This window comes from Mytilus galloprovincialis, chromosome 2 (genome assembly GCF_965363235.1).
Source record: "Mytilus galloprovincialis chromosome 2, xbMytGall1.hap1.1, whole genome shotgun sequence".
Taxonomy (NCBI): Eukaryota; Metazoa; Mollusca; class Bivalvia; order Mytilida; family Mytilidae; genus Mytilus; species Mytilus galloprovincialis.
In genome coordinates this window covers 104,164,593-104,182,714 of record NC_134839.1, presented here as the reverse complement: position 1 = coordinate 104,182,714, position 18,122 = coordinate 104,164,593, and the positions used below count along the sequence as shown (strand labels likewise).

The 18,122-nt window shown below is 33.4% G+C and overlaps 1 protein-coding gene across 2 annotated transcripts; it reads left to right on the top strand.

Moving 5' to 3' along the window:
* The first annotated feature begins 1,773 nt into the window (after positions 1 to 1,773).
* LOC143062481 (high-affinity choline transporter 1-like) lies at positions 1,774 to 13,893 on the top strand. Of its 2 annotated transcripts, none has more exons than XM_076234164.1 (9): positions 1,774 to 1,892; positions 5,229 to 5,438; positions 6,672 to 6,779; positions 8,049 to 8,204; positions 9,569 to 9,717; positions 10,430 to 10,576; positions 10,755 to 10,884; positions 11,454 to 11,671; positions 13,061 to 13,893. In XM_076234164.1, the coding sequence occupies exons 2-9, from the start codon at positions 5,273 to 5,275 to the stop codon at positions 13,598 to 13,600; spliced, it is 1,614 nt and encodes a 537-aa protein (XP_076090279.1). In that variant the 5' UTR covers positions 1,774 to 1,892; positions 5,229 to 5,272; the 3' UTR covers positions 13,601 to 13,893. The 2 variants fall into 2 exon arrangements, with proteins under 2 accessions (XP_076090279.1, XP_076090278.1); XM_076234163.1 differs by lacking the exon at positions 1,774 to 1,892 and adding an exon at positions 2,556 to 2,685.
* Positions 13,894 to 18,122: the final 4,229 nt, after the last annotated feature.

Here is an 18,122-nt window from a genome sequence, read left to right as displayed (position 1 = left end):
AATCATATATAAATGACTAACACCGACTAGGGCTTTTTTGAGGGATGGTCGGAGTGGTCCTGATCCCGAAATCCCGAAATCGGAAAATATATTTCCGGATCCCGTAAGGATCAATCCCAAAATCCCGAGCTTAAAAACACCGATCCCGACGCCTCGAAAAAGGTCCTGCCTGCCTCTAATCTCTACCTTACTTTCATGTTTGCCAAATCACTATTTTCCCTTTCAACAATAAATGTTTATGCCCCATTTATGGGCATTATGTTTTCTAATCTGTGCATCCGTGCGTTAGTCCGTTCGGTCGTCCGTCCGTCTGTCCCGCTTCAGGTTAAAGTTTTTTGTCGAGGTAGTTTTAGATGAAGTTGAGCATGTTTTACTTATTTTAATAAATATGCAAGTGGTATGACCCCTTAAATAGTAAACATTCAAAGAAAGCAGTAGCGAGAATACATAGAGTCTCTATATATTAAAGTAGTATAATAGTAGTTTACATGTAGATAAACGCGAAAATAATTGTCCTCTATGAGGAGGTATAATAGTTGTGATTCTTGTGATCTAAACACCATGACATGGAGAACGCTCTGAATGGCTTATTTATTTTTCATTTTTGTTATCCATCATACGATTGGTTGTACTTGTGTCACGTTTTACTTTTTTTTTAAATATATATACAAATGGTATGACCACTTAAATAGTAAACATTCTAAAACAAAATAGTAGAAAGAATACAGAGAGTCTCTATATATTCAAGTAGTATAATCGTAGTTTACATGTAGATAGACGCGAAAAAAATATTGTTCTCTATTAAAGGAGGAATAATAGTTGTGGTTCTTGCGATCTAAACACCATGATATGAAGAACGCTCTGATTGGCTTATTTATTTTTCATTTTTGTTATCTATCATACAATTGGTTGTATTTGTGCATGTTTCAAACCGGAAATCTTATCTATGACTAAAAGTCAGTCCGATGACGGAATCATATCCGTACTCCTTTTTTGTCGTTTTTCTCCCAAAATAACTCAATCTGAATAATCATAAGAATGGATGACAAATGAGACTATGCATGTTACCTATAGGACACAGAGGCATGATGATTGATTTACTGTGGAAGGAAGAGAAGCGACACACAATATGAGATAGATAGATGTATCGATCGTCTCAATTTATGAAGTGGTAATACATAACATCATATGCACAAACTCGTAATCAGCTGGAAAGAGCTTAACCCGCCGTGTCGACACTTAAGAACAAACAAATTAACGATTTTAAAAGAATACTCGCAGTTACTGAGAGCCATTCCGAAGCGCAAGTTCAACTTATATATGCATACACTGAGTTTTTCCACACTAAATATCAGTCAGTACACTCACTAAACATTGTATAAAGATTGTTTTAGAAGATCCCTGAAATTATTTAACCTGTAACATTCCAAAATATGATATTATACATATCTTGCTGCAGTTCTGTCTTGCTTTCGGTTGAATTTTTGTTATTTTGTCCGTATGCGTATTGAAAAATAACAGAGAGAGATTATTATTACAGATATAGAGTTTCCAGACAAAATGTATGCATTGCTTATTTGTGTTTCCTTAACACATATATAATGTTACAGAGACAACATGTTGCTACCCTACATGTTTTACGTTCTCTCATGACCCCATTTACGGATGGCAATGTACCTTTTGTAGTTCATGTAATACCTAATTTATTCATTTAAAAACATCACAACTTAATTTTAACCTTTAAACATTATACCTCAATGCATCAACTTCAAGGGTTGTTTGACGGGTAATATGAGATTATACTAAAATCTCAACTCAAAATCTCTTTATTTTTAACCAGGTGAAACTTTTAAAATTTTTCGTATATACTTCATTGGATTTGTACAAAGAAGGTATGTTCGCACTAACTTTATATTAAATATTAATTGCGGTTTGCAAATATAATCATAATTTTTAGTTTGCAATGTTCACTTATTATCTGCTTCTCCTTTTTCTAGCTTGACATATCTGGGGGCCAATTGATTGATTGTTTGTTGCTTTACGTCCAGTGTCAAATATTTCATGCATGTTCAGGACGAGATCAAGTTAACAATAAATACAATATGTAGGTCTTGTGAAAGAGGTCATCCGGGAGGAAAGTCGGGGAAATTATAACTGCCACTAGAAAATGAAGGTATTTTGGATACGGGCATCTCGAAGAGTTGTTGCAAGGATTCTTAACCTGCAAAAAGCGTGGCACTCTCTTTACACAAGGCATCGAATTTAACGTCCCCATTCTGACCGGACGTGGCTGCAAACTTGATACACGCCGGGGATCAAACCCACGACATCTCGCATTCGAGATGAGCACACATCAGCAAGGTCGTCGTACCAGTCTTGTTTTCTCACGACCATTTATATATCATATTTCAGCAAATTCAATCAAATATATTCGAAAAGACACTCATTTTGTACAGATTTCGATCATACAAGTATACATTTGAGAATTAACTTCTACAGTATAGAACTGTGTCTTTTATACTTTATTGTAATACATGTTTAACTTGTTATTGTCAGTAAACCCATGAATGAGTGAGGTGTCAATGAAAAGGAACGAAAGAAATCAATGCGACGGCAACAAAAGACACAAATAGACGAATTACCTCTTAAACTATATGTCAACAAGATACGAAGAAAAATGTTTCGGTACCTATTTATATATTAGGTTTAAGAAAGATAATGCATTGGAATGTATCACAGTTCATTTACATCCAAGTTGGCAGTCCAATTCAATAAACAAATTGAACTAAAATCCAAAAGTCCAAACATAAAATAATAGTGTTATACAAATCAGTTGTTTAAAAACCAAAAACAATTTAAGTAAAAAAAAAATATATGATTGAGTTTTAAAATCCAAACGCAGTTTCATATGTGCTCTCGTTGGCATATTCAAATGGAGGCCTCGATTTCTTAAAATACCAACATAGCGTTGATAACAATGGTCATATTTTGTCAATAGACATTTATAGATGTCATGGGACCAAAAAAAAAAGATAATGGTAAATCCCATGTTTTTATAAATCAAATAGCAAAATAAATATAACAAAAACAGTAGAAAACAAATGAAATTATTGAATCCCATGTAATTCCGCACATTTTGGTTATATACATGACACTGTAGCTCTTATTTGAGGCGGCGGCGGATTTGCAAATGAGTGTTTTGCAAATCAATCCGTAACGGATTGATTCGGTATTTACACACATGTGTACTGAACATAAAGGTGATTGAACAAATAGAAATATTAACTAGCCGTAAGATTTAATTTCATTCTTGGCCATGAGTATGGCTGTAAGTCCATGTCCGTTCTCATTCAGACATTTCAGGGTTAGAATATACAGGACCGATGGAATGTGAAATTAGCGATGTATCAGCATATGAGTAAAAAGTACACAAACCTCTAGTTTAAAGTTTTTTTTGTTTGTGTGGTATATTATACATAACTCAAATATATATTTTTTTGTACATAATGTGCATTTCTTTAATGTAAGATGTTTATATTTTATGGTGTACCAGTTTTTAACTCTGAATAAAAAGTAAAATCACAAAAATACTGAACTCAGAGGAAAATCTTATCGGAAAGTCCATAATCATATGCAAATGACAGATGAATATATTTACTTGTCTGTATATTTTCATTGCATATGCTGTTGGACGCATTTGTTGGTACCACATCCGCAAGTGTCACATGCGAATCAGGATCTGATTAACCTACTGAAGCAAATGAGATAAGTTTTTGATGGGTAAAACGTTTCTCAGTCGCTAGTTTCATATGTTGTGTATATTGTTGTTTTTCTTTTGTTGCTTTTCTCTTTTTTCTTTTATTTTTGCCATGACGAATACTAAAGGAACATTCAAACTAATAAGACGACAACAAATTGACAACGTAAATCGCGTAGAAGAGATAAATGAAAAATGAACAGATTGATGCCCGATTTATATAATTCCAAGGCCCTCAATCGGCACCAGAAGCGACGAAGCAGCGCATCTATTTTGGGTGGGCAAATATCCACTTTTTGATATGGGACGAGCTCTGACCTCCTACGTTCCCAGTTTGTCTGGCAAAAGAGTTGTTGGACGTCAGTGTAATCTCGGACTAGATAGGCGTAACAGTAATACATTTTAAAATGAATCCTATAAATCAAGTTAAATATTTTGAATGGAATAACACAACGAGATTTTCTTAATTTGATTTTTTTGTGAAATCTTTTAAACGCAGTAGGATCTTATATTATAACTATATTCATAATTTATAACTACTAACCCGCCACGAAGGCTTTAAATGTATGGTTTATATCGCAATCTGGTTTATTTGTATGCAGAAACTATGGCATATAGGATTTCAATTTGAATTAATCATCAAACATATTCATTTCATGCTTCTGTCATTTCATACTGTAAACACCGGTACATGAACCATTTTGTGAAGGAAAATTACAATAAGATGAACGATAATGTCAATGGACTGATCTGCTATTCGTTTTCTTTTATTTTTCTTTTGAAAAGTGTTACAACTAACTCTCATGCATGCACAATTTGTCCTTGAAAAGATATATACATGTATGTTATTAAGAATTACATTTATTTTAACCTCACCTTGCACGATTGGGACCAAAGTTTTCTACTACCCCATGGGATAACTAGTTTTAAATATGTATCTAATGATCCTACCCGCCAACCAAGATGGCTACATAATCTAAAAATAAAACATAAAATGCAAGTATGTTGACCTATAATGGTTTACTTTTATAAACTGTGACTTGGATGGAGATTTGTCTCATTGGCACTCATACCACATCTGCCTATATCTAAGTATTGTCTAGTATCTTGAAAACCGTTATAGATAGAGAAAATCTGCCATGGACAATTTGAGTCCTTAACAAAAGATTTGAAACCATTTTTGATTTTGTTCTGAAAGCTCTAGCAGATAGAGAGATCAGCAAATAAGTCACCATGGTCGACTGTGTTTTAGGCAGAAATTATAGGATATACTCATAACTACAAATGTGATGATGAAATAGGTCATTGAGTTGAAATCGCCAGTCGCAATCGACTCTGTTGAGTAGTAATTGTCCTCAAATGATGATTATATACTATAATTTCGTTTGCTTAAAAAATAGAGTGAGAAACATAAAAGACTAACTATTATATTCCATTGTTTGTCTCTTTGTAAGTGTATACTCTTTTGTAGGTGATAAAAAGATTACATGTGATTCAGTTCAATACAGCACGACAATGGCAATACATATACCCGGACTAATAGGTATTATTGTTTTCTACCTTCTCATTCTGGCTATTGGAATAATCGCTGGCAGAAAGAAGAACAAGAAAGGCGATTCAGATGAAATGTTAGTCGCTGGAAGAAACCTCGGATTCTTTGTTGCGGTCATGACGAATACAGGTGACATAATGTTTTTAAATTACTTTTCTGTTTGTTTATTTTTAAAATCATCAGCACATCTTCAATCTCTAGCAATAACTTGAAACCAAAATGAGAATAATTAGTATCGTAGGTTATTAAGCTGATACATTCGTTGCAATTTAAAAACACACAAATGTGAACGAATAACACACACTTGGCTTCCCTAAACGACAAAAAAGTGTATGTATCATACAATACCTGACTGTGACGAAGTCTCTGATTATGATGAACATATGATAGGGATTATTATTTTTTTCATAGATCTCAACCGTTTTAGTCTTGATTGGGGATTAAATAAAAAAAAAACGTCCACAAGAAATAGGACCGATTCAAAGAATCCTCGCACTTACTGAAAGTAAGCTCGAAGTGTTTAACTTCTTAAATGGCAGAAAAAACTGTTCTCGTTTCCAAAATGTTTTAAAGAAATAAGTAAGTACATGTATTTTACCATTTTTTCTGTCTTACTTTTTTTCAATTTTTTGAAAATTGTTATTTTTTGCTGAATGGGTTGTTGATTTTTTTTTATTAGTTGTTATTGGCTTTGAACCAGCTTTCAGTAACTGCGAGACTCTAAGATCTAAACTGTGTGTCATTTTGTTGTTGTTAGAGATGTATAAATACCATGCAATGTCCGGTGTGTGCTATGTCGTACTGAAACAACACTATCCCAGGTAAGGGTGCCGGGTTTGAGCGCTCACAAACATGTTAAACCCCGCCTCGTTCTTTGTGTGCCTGTCCCAAATCAAGATCATGCATATGTATAAAAAATAAGATGTGGTATGATTGCCAATGAGACAACTTTCCACAAAAGACCAAAATAACACAGACATAAACAACTATAGGTCACCGTACGGCCTTCAACAATGAGCAAAGCCCATACCGCATAGTGAGCTATAAAAGCTCAGTAGTTCAGTTGATGTCGTTGTCTGTTTTTCGTTCATCGTCTTGTTATAATATAAGGCCTTAGTTTTCTCAATTGAATTCTTATAAATTTTTCATGTCGATGCCTTTTAAACTATATGGTGTTGCATTTCCTCATTGTTAAAGGCCATACGGTTGCCTTTAATTTCTTACATCTTCTTTATTTGACCTTGCTGGATACATTTCTCATTTAAAATCATACCACATCTCCTTTTGTGTATAACATAATGTTAAAACTTTCTTATCTAATCATGTTTTTAAGTTGATTATTAATTGTTAATTCATTTATAGCAACAATGGTTGGAGGTGCCTACATTAACGGTACAGCGGAAGTCATGGGGAGAGACGGATTAGTATGGTGTTTTGCACCTGTTGGCTTTTGCATAGGAATCATTATCGGTAATTGGTAATAGTCTTTTAAATTATGCATATGTTTGTTATTGCTATGAACATTTCCATTTTAAAAGCCCAATAATTACATTAGATGTATGTTTCATTATAATACTTTATTCTGATTTGCTAACTGCACATCACGTGTTATTCCGTAAGAAGTTGCATTGCTCAATACAACTTTTCATTCATGATAACACGTGGTTCAACAATAAAGTGCACAGGCGAATTAAAAAAAAATATATATATAAAATTCGTGTTTTCATGATCATAGCTAAAAAATGTAATTATAAGTATTGAATGCTTCTTTTTGTAACTTTATAGGGTTGTAAAAGCGTTGACCGTGCGCACATTTTTAGAATGAAGCGCTTCCGCGCTTCATACAAAATGTACTTCGATCAACGCTTTTACACCCCAGTAAATTTACAAAAAAAACCATTCAATTCTTAAATAATATTGAGAATGGAAATGATGAATATGTCAAAGAGACAACAACCCGACAATAGAGCAGACAACAGCTGAATGCCACCGATTGGTCTTAAACCCAACGAGAAAATCCCGCACATGGAAGTGGTCCTAGCTGGCCTCTAAATAAAATTGTGTACAAGTTCAGTGAAAATGAACGTCACACTAAACTCCGACACATAAAAACGAACTAAAATGACGAATTCCCTACTTAAAACAAACCAATTGGAAAACACTTGGTTAGTCCGAAGCGTTCCTCTGAGTTTATTTTTCATCAGGAAATCTCAATCCAAATCTGTTGTAAACCAAGGATGAATAAATAATTGAATTCGCGAAGAGAGATATGACCAAAAGGTGACATAAAAGAAAAGTCAAATCTGTACAGGACCAAATTTGTCTGAGAGAGGTTATCCTGAGTTTTTGTAAGTCCTAGAAATTTCTTCATGACAACGGAGAAATTGAAACGGTTAATTTTTCAATATTATAATTGATACCGTCGTTGTAATTATAAATATGCGAAACGTTGGGTTCTGAACTGGTAATATCCTCTGCGACTAGCAATCTAACAGCACCGGTATCGAGCAAGTCATAGAAAGGGAAAATAACACCCAACAAATAAAATAAACTTTATAACTTTACTCAATGTTAATATAGTTTTACTACTAACATTCAACTCTTAAGAGGAAAACAAACCTCACATATATCAATTGATACATATTTTGAAAAGGTTAAGTTTGTAAAAATCCCGGAACGTAGAAAGATACTATACTATATGACATTTTCGTCTTTAATCTCGACTTTTCCTGTTTTAAGCTGCCTTGTTCTATGCCCCAAAAGCAAGAGAGAAGAAGTATACAACAATATTCGACTTATTGCAAGAAAAATATGGAAAGAGAATTGGTGGACTTCTTTTTATAAACGAGTTATTGGCGGATGTGTTTTGGGAATCAGCGATACTCTCTGCTTTAGGTATATAACATAATAGATATTACAAACAGATAGTCGTATGATTGTAACTAAATAATTTAGTCTTTGTACATGGTTGTCGTGAAAAACTAAACAAACTAAAATTAGCTGTTGAACAGTCAGTTTTTAAAAATTCAGATGACAATTTTGTTTTCGATTTCTTAATCGTTTATCATTTCATTTGTTTCCGAAGAAGGCTACGCATTGTCTGGTCCGTTATCCAACGAACACATATCCCCTCCATTATTACCGTTAAAATAATAAAGCCTGCAAACCAAGTGCTTGCCAAATTTGTTTTGTTGTTTGCTCAGACATTGTAATTAAGATTGACACCTAAATTCAATGGGTAGGTGGTATATAGCAGTATGTTAACTATAATACACAAAGGTTTGATTGGTCAATGAATATCAAAATTGTTTCCAATATAATATCCATTGTCCAATTAACTTTTTTTTTATATAGTAAACAAACTGTTACTCCGCATCTCCATTAAATTTAGGTGTCAATCTTAATTACAATGCCCAAGCAAACAACCGAAAAAAGTTGGCAAGCAGGGCATTTAAACTCTTGGTTTGTATGCTTTATTATTTTAACTGTATCAACCTCATCAAAAACATTCCAATCAAATTATTGTTGCTTTTAACTAATCAGTTTCAGATCACTTGTTACAAAAAAATAATTGTTAAAACATATTATTCTGTCTAGACTAAGTCTTAACTTATTCTTGTTTTGCTTAAAGTCATAAGAAACCTCAAATTAAAAATAATAATGCATATGTTTTTTTTATAACTCAATGTATAGTTTTCATTATAAAACTTATGAACAAATTAAAGGCTTTTCTTCAGATAAAAGTATATGTTCCTTCCAGGAAGCAATTCCCCGACACATTTTCCGTATGCAAAGTGACCTCAGTGTGACCCATCTCGTAAAAATCCGGTGATCGCCATACGCATGGATGTCCTTAAGATAAACTATAATTATCTGATTGTACATGTTAACCACGTGCTCAATGTCCATGCTTTATGTTGATTGTTGACAAACAGGTGACAATCGTTAAACTTCGGCTTCAAAACACGAACTTTAATTACCTGCCATATTTTCACAATAACATTGAACGATTGAAAAAAACATGGTCGATTATATTCGAAATTTATGCGAAAAAATGATAAAACCGTGCACAGAAGACTAAGTTTATGATGTTTGTATGCCATGGTACAAGAATTGGAATAACATTATATTTCAACGGTCACTCGTTTCATATGACTTTAAATGAAGTTGTTTTGGTTGCGAATATAATATCGCTGATTTTTACATAATGTTGACACATACGTTTTTTTTTTAATTTAGATGATCATTGTTTTATACAGGTTCGACTTTACATATAATACTTGGTATAGATATGTCGACGGCTGTCATTGTGTCAGCCTGTGTGGCAGTGTTTTATACATTTTTTGGAGGATTGTATTCTGTTGCATATACAGATGTAGCTCAACTTTTTCTTATATCTATCGGACTGGTATGTTGCTTATTATAAACACGTTTGATTATGAACTATTAAAGATAATTTGAATATATACTGATTCCTCAAAAGCTAAATCATCTACTGGTAATTTTGTCGAACTTCCTATTTGCATCCACTTTCTACGGGAAATGCCTGTACCAAGTCAGAGATATGACAGATGATTGAATGTTGATAAGGTTTAACGTTTTATTAATTTTTATCATCTTCCTACCTTTTTTGTTTTAAACCAAACAAAATACTTTTGAATGTCAGCCTCTGCGAGCATTCATTGATTTGTGGTAAAATACTGTTGTTTGCTGTCTCATTGTCCTGTTTTCTACCTACATTGTGGATTTAAACGAATTTCAACTTTTGTTTATTCGTTCTTATAAAACTAGCTAGAGCTCACAATCAAAAGTATTTTATTAACATAAGTGGTTTTACATGTATTATTCAAATCTTAGTCGCTTATGCCAATGTTAAAAAACGAAAAACGAAAGTCAAAAATATTGAGAAGCACTATGCACCATGGAAACAAAACATAATCAATAGAAGAACAATCGACCTGTTCATCATATATTTAAATAAATCATATGAAAACAAATGTCTTATATACATTGTGTTGCCACGATAAATGTTTCTGGTAATCGTCACTTGGCTTTGATCTAAACTTCGGGATCGGAATGCAGGAAACATTTTAATACATTTACTTTATATTATATTCCAGCTTTTAATAATACCATTTGCTTGGACAAATCCTGCTGTTGATATGAGCAGAATAAAAGACAACTGGAAAGGAAGCTTGGAACCAAAGTTTACAGGTGTATATATTGATATGTGGTTGATAACCATTGGTGGATGTTTCACGTGGCAGGTAAAAACCTGTGATTTACATAAGATAATAAATGAACACTAGAAATGTTAAAATTAAAGAAATTTTTACTATTATACATTTTTACAAAATCTGCTTTGACTTGCATATAATTTGTTTTCTAGAATACATATAACATACAGTAGTTACCTACCCTCTTTATTATATTCCAATATTATAGGCATTTTATCAGCGTGTACTTGCATGTAAAACCACTAGAATGGCGAGAGATGCCGTGTTAGTCAGCTCGTTCTTGGCTTTGTTAATGGGTGTACCACCAGCATTAGCAGGTGTTATTGGAGCCGCTACAGGTTTGTTTTATATTATTTTTCTTTGTAGGATTTCAAAGTTTTATGTCAACAAAAAGAAAGAAGACGTTTTGACATTTAAAAAAGCAGAAGAGCCCACATGACAAGATTTGTCCTCGATGCTGTCTTTCATCATAAAACTATTGACCAAAGTTCCGTACTAATCATGCACATACTGGTTCGCACATACTAGGCTGATTTTGCCATGTTGCTAATATCCGTATGCTATATAAATGTTTTTGCATTCATTCTGAAACTATTTCATTGAAGGTTATAAGCCCTTAAAATCAAAAGTTTCATTAAATACTACAACCATTTCTTGCTGTAACTGCATTTGTCGAGTTGGTTTGTTTTGAGTTTCTAAATTTATTAGTTTCTAAGTTTTGTAAGTACACAACACATAGTTTCTACGTTTATTTCATCGGATTTGATAATGCAATTGAACGGAGGTAAACTCTTTACTTGGCGTAGTAAAAAATTGTTCATTTTCATCAGGAGCTAGACAACTTGTCATTTCTAATATAATTGTTCACTGTAAAGTCCATTACAAAAACTATAAGTTCACATTTCAGACTGGAATCAAACTATGTACAATGGAAACCCCGAATTGTCAACAGAAGAATGGAGTTATGTTTTACCTATGGTGCTAGCCTATCTTTGTCCGATGGCTGTATCAGTCTTTGGATTAGGAGCTATTAGTGCTGCTGTCATGTCGTCTGCAGATTCTATTGTTCTTGCAACTGGATCTGTCATCAGCCATAATTTATATAAAAATTGTTTCCGACCAAAGGTATGTAGGCAGAACATTATTTCGTTTAAGTACAAATAATAGAAAAGATACCACGAATGGATAATACAACAGTATAGGTTATGCGGGGATCACAAATTGCCGATCATTGCTCCCGTTGGAGATCAGACAGCGATACGACACGAAAAGTGAAAAAGTCGGATTAGTATCCTCAATTATCTGGAATGTCCTATTATTGTCTGAACGCAGTCGTTTTAGTTCGTAACATATTCCTACTGGTCGGGAAGGGTCCGAATAGTTCGGCAAAGCACCCCGACAGTTAGGTGCGTCCCGTAACATTCGGTAAAAATCAGCCGATTTTGTCTAGTCGGATTACAATCGTGCCTATGTCGTGACAGATTCTGCTGTATCGGATCGATTCCTAAAAATGTTCGGTGTATTCGGGACGGTGTCCTGTGGAACGGGAATGATCTGGAGAAATTTTTCATTGCTGTTTTTCTGCCGATTGAGTCCAGATTGCTTCCAGATCTTGTCGATTGTGAACCGTGTTTGCCGAAACCGTTCCGGAACAGTCCCGTTATTAATACAAAATTCGTCTATGATACCCAAGTCAGAGTCCCGACAATAACAGAATACAATACGACTGAGACCAGACAAAGCCGTTTGCAATGCGATAGAGCGGACCGTGATAGGATTACGTTCCTACAGTACATGATCATCCCGAGTATGCCGACAGTTTTCGAATGGAAAAGCGTCGGTTTATTGTCTGATTTCTGTCGGATTACATTCGGTAGAATCGGGACGCAGTCGTGACGGACTCGGTCGAATTTTACCAGGCGAAAGAAACAAATTGGATTAGATGTGGATTAAGAACGGGATTATCGGGATAAATTCGCTCGGAAACAGTTGGATATCGACGCCTCCTGAACAATATCTGATTGTTGTCGTGATTAAATTATTTGTTTTTCAAATTTTAATTAAAGTTTGAATCTCCATCCACGATTCACAGGATCTTGATCAGACTTTTGACAAATTTTAATCGGGAATGGTCCTGTCAAGGACGGCAGTAAAAATCGTGAATGTGTGACCCTTAGCTTAAAGTTAAACTGACAAAACAATGATCAAAAGATAAAAAAAAAAAGGCGCAATAGACAACAAATCAAAGATTTCACCACAAATTGAAAACTGAGCTACAGGATTACAGTAAACCTAAAAATATTGCACCAGATAAACCAATACAAAGTCTTTAAACAAAACTAGACCTAAAATGACTAAGACTTGATCTTAAAATAATAACACATATTACAACAAATATATTTTGTATCACGGGAGACTTGTTTTCAAAGCAGCACAATTGTCAGTATGCCTGTTTATTTTACAAAAATGTATCGTTCAGAACATTTGTTTTCTATAAATCTATTCTCTTTTCAGGCAACACAGCGGGAATTAACTTGGGTCCTGAGAGTCAGTATTTTATTAACAGGAATTTTGGGAACGGTGATCGCTATTGCTGTTAAAAGTGTGTATGGGTTGTTTATTTTATGTGTGGACATTATGTATGTCATCCAAATGCCGGAGTTAACATGTGCGTTATGGTTTGAAAAAGCAAACGGTTATGGTTCACTTGTAGGATTCGTTGTTGGTCTGCTCTTACGCATCCTTGGCGGAGAACCGATTTTATCATTCCCAGCGGTCATCAAATATCCCTGGTACGATCCCGTAGATGGACAGCTCTTTCCACATAAAACATTTGCAATGTTGGTTTGTGTGATAACAATAATAGGAGTTTCTCTTCTAACAGATTACGTTTTTACAAATAACAAGATTGATAAGAAATTTGATATCTTTAACTGCTTTCAAGAAAAGATGATTGAAGAAAAGGAAAAATCTCATAGGAATGCAGTTGAATTAAAATCAGATGAAGTTTTTGATGAAAAGCAGGAAGAATCTGAAGCTTTTTTTAAGACTTAGTGACTAGGTATTCTAATAAAGTCAAAATATCCCTGTTATGAAGAAGGCATGGATGTCATTTTCAAACGTCCACAGTTACACGGTCCAAATGTTGCAATGAGATATTTTTTCTTGGAAAATATGACAGCGTTGTTCTTCTATTAGCTACAATCTTTGCTTCAGGTTATAGAGCAATAAATCATAAAAGTTTCGCAGTTAACAGCTGAAGAAAAGAGCACCATTTTAATCTTGATGATATAATTGTATTCTGGTATATTATATTTATAACATATGTATGTATCATATATATAAATCACGGGGGGGGGGGGGGGGGGGGAGAGGTAACTTCGATATTTTTTTGGTAGGGGTGAAATTCAGTACCAGCTACCCTTAAGTTGTTACATATGAATATATGAACTTTCAAATGAATTGATTTAAACTAATATAATAATTGACCATTAATAATGTAAGATTCTCAATAGCCTATTTACTTATGATATGTAGATCATACCCCAAATCAATATACAGTTATCAAACGTAAATGCATTTTAATATAGGATGTCATTAAAAAGGAGGGTAATTTTTATATAAAATCTTGCAAAATTATGACCCATATTTTTGGCACACCCCCGTATACCCAATAATAGGAAGTTAACCCCTCCCCCCAAAAAAAAACCGTGATATAAATATACATTTTTGTATAATAGAATAGAACAAATTGTAAAGTTTAAGAAGTTAAGTCGGAAACCGAATTTTGTCAAATCATCATCTATGTGATGCAGAGTATGTATGTATGTGATGGTTATCAAAATATAAGTCAGAGAAAACTGATTTTTTTGCATATAAATAAATATTCATCCACTGATTTATTATAATCTTGAACAAAACAAGATTAAAGTTATACGTATATGATTAGCAACCCAACGAAAAAAACGAAAGAAATATTTTACTTTACTGCGCGAATTATTGGCAAAGTTTAATATACAAAAACATACTGGATATATACAATGATGGTCGGTAATTATACGCAGAACATCGTCATTAGTTTTAATATTAAATAATGGTCAATTTATTACAGTCGGTTATTATTGAATGAGTATAAAATTAGTGTGACATAATTCTTCCGTATTTAATGACTTACATTTCATTGTATCAATTTGTGATAAACTGATTGCAGTTTAATAACATGGAAATTCTCAAATAATTTGCAAGTAATTTTATAAATTTATATACCATAATTAGTTGTTAAAATGTCACCTATGACGTGTCCATCCTACGCCTTTTACACACAAAGATGGGAAATGGATTTATTGGTTGGTGTCTAACTAAACTTTCGGCACTATTGTGGCGGTCAGTTTTTTTTATTATTAACGGAGTGCAAGAGAACTGGAAACTTCAAGAATTTTGCTTTTTTTCTTTGACTGCTGACGAATAGATTTTGATTTTTTTTTGGAAAGCATATCTTCAAAGGTTACATAAAACTTGAAGTTTTATATCTTCACGACTCCACACGATTATACAAACCAAGAAATTTTAATATGCCTCATACCTCTCATATGCCAATCTGTTCAAGGGCTATTTAGCAGAAGTAATGTACACTTAAATAGGTGACAGTTTTGATCAGGATTTAAAGGAATACGTAATCGAAAAATGGAAAAGATTTCGAGACCACTACTTCATCTTACGGACAAAATCTAAAACTGATTTATTTAATTCCATCAGATTCTGATTTCCCTAAATCCATCTATCTAATTGACAGTGTAAAAAAGTAAAAAGGAGTTACCATTCATAGATATCACAATAAAGATATCCTCTCATCACCGACATATTCTATAATAAAGACAAAACTCATCAGTTCTTAAATTTCTACCCTTCCAATCCAACACATACAAAACAGAATATACCTTTCTGTATGACAAGACAAATCTGTGCAATAGTCACAGACAAAGATCTACGAGAACAAAGCTAATTGAATTTAACTCGTTCTAACTTCTTCAAAAGTACCCGTCTGGTGCAAAAAAAGCGTAAGAACTCAGCATAGCTCAACAACGAACGCCGAAACAAAAAAAATAACTTTGTTCGTTACCACTGCAAATTCTGACATCACAAATGTGTATAACGCCATAAAAAATAATTTACCGATTTTATTGGAAAGCGACAGGGCGAGGAACATTTTACTTCCGAACTCTATAATAAAAAGTAAGGGACATCCAAGAAATTTAAAAAGAATTTTGATAACAGCAGAATTTCAATCTCAAAATGGCATTTTTTCTGTAAAAACAGGTAGAGATTCAAGAAGTGAAATTTGCAGTAAATATAATTGTAACTATCTTGAAACAGTTGAATAAAAAACCATTTAAAAGTGGACAAATATTTCATATGTACGCAGACATTACTTGCAAGTCAAAAAAATTTATTTATTGTATGAAAGAGGGTCGAAAGATACTAGAGGGACAGTCAAACTCATAGGTCGTAAATAAACTGACAACGCCATGGCTATAAAATAAAATAAATAATAGTACACAAGACAATCATAGAAAACTAAAGACTAAGCAACACAAACCCCAGCACAAACTGGGGTGGTCTCAGGTGTTCTAGAAGGGTAAGCAGATATTGCTTCACATGGCGCACATTCGTCGTGTTGCTCATGTTATTAAAATCTAGGTTAATATTCTAATTCTGTCGGTCACATTCGTGGTGAAAATGGAAGTTGATTGCAGTTACGACATAAGGAACATATCTGATAACACTATTTGGAACTCTAAGCTTTATAGCCTTCTTGTGAGCAGCAACCCTCTATCAAGGAAATCATGATAGGAAATACAAGCCCGATAATATCTTATCAATTTGGAGATATATACTTCATGCCCTACATGTAAAGAAAATTACATTAGACAAACTGGGAAACTTGGTGCAAGAGCACGTGTCCACAAACAACAAATCCACCACGTGCACTTACGGCAAAAATGAACACTTAAACATATGCCGCAACGGAAAATTAAAAAAAAAATCCCATTCCACAAATGAGCGATGATGAGGAATACAGAAACGTTCTAGAAAAACGCTCTATTAGGGCATTCAAAGTAAAGCTAAATGCACAAAGGGAGTACGCCATTTATGCACAGCAATAACGTAATGTTACTTAGTTACATATCTTGATAAGTCCCATGAAGGATGAAAACGTTAGAACAATGATGCAAATATTTTATTATCTTCTTATCTGCTTTTAGTGTTTTTTTATAAAAAAAAAAATATATATATAAAAACAAAAAAATAGATATGCTAGACAGAAACAAATGAAAATAACTACATTACATGCATCTGGCTTGGGACATGCGTATATATGGTATGATCCAGCCCTGCCTCCAACTTGGGACACATAGGATATGGCGGATTTAACATGTGTGTAAGACCTCATCACTTCCTAAACTCGGCAGTTGTGAAACAGTACAACAAAAGAACAAACTGTAAAAAGCAGTTGGACAGGGATTGACTCATCAAGATACAAATAAAGACAACAAAATTTACAAACATATATTGAGCCAAGACATCGTGATTAGTTATATTTGTTTCTGACAATTTCATTTATTTATTTTTATTTATTTTTTTTTAAATATTTATGACATAAAGCAACTGAATTAGACTGTATACCGATAGATTTCCCCAATAATACTAAAGAATATACTTATTTTGAAACTGCCTACACCTTGGACACTTGAATATAAAGAGTTATTTCTCTTCATAGAGGAAAGTTTTGAAGTTTGTACATACTCTTCAATGTTTATCAATATTATGATAACTTAGAATTAGAAGATGATATTTGAATGCTTAATATTGAATGCCTAATAGACAACTCTCTACCAGAGACCAGGACATAGAACTAAGTTTCAACCATTAGACGAATTTCAATGTAAAACATAACAAACCCCCACAAAATACGCAAATATCTGAAAACTTGGTTTATCAAGAAGATAAAATGTGTGCGCGTTTTTACGAGTTCACACAAAGACAAAGCATATGGGTATTCTTAGATATGTATTTACTGTTTATGTCTCCTTGGTATCAGTTTTAGTGATTGCTACCGTTTTTTGTTGAGTTACTTTATAATTATAGTTTTATCTTACGTTGTTCGTCCCCGTTCTATTTTTATGTTGTTAACTGTCCTATAAATGACTTATACCGTTTATATCCTTTTATTTATACATAAATAAAGGCAACAGTAGTTTATCGATATTAAAATCTTATTAATAGATTAAGAAAACAAATGAAGGTAACAGACAAAAACTAAATGAATCACATGAAGTTTAAAGGAGCAGGCATTATCAGGCCGATGTTCTATGGGGTTCAATTAATCGTCAATCAATACCTTTTAACACTAAATATAAAAAAGAAGATGTTATAAGATTGCCAATGAGACAACTGTCTACAAGAGACCAAAATGACACAGACATTAACAACTATAGATCACCGTCATAGATACCAGGATTAGATTCTGTATTTACGCCAGACCGCGTTTCATATACAAAAGACTCATCAGTGACGC

Bases quoted from the DNA above. Each gene is read 5' to 3' on its own strand.
- LOC143062481 (XM_076234163.1), top strand. From the start codon at position 2,655: ATGTCAACAAGATACGAAGAAAAATGTTTCG. The intron at 5,439-6,671 runs GTGACATAATGT...ATTCATTTATAG, and splicing joins TGCGGTCATGACGAATACAG to CAACAATGGTTGGAGGTGCC. The intron at 11,672-13,060 runs GTATGTAGGCAG...TTCTCTTTTCAG, and splicing joins AAAATTGTTTCCGACCAAAG to GCAACACAGCGGGAATTAAC.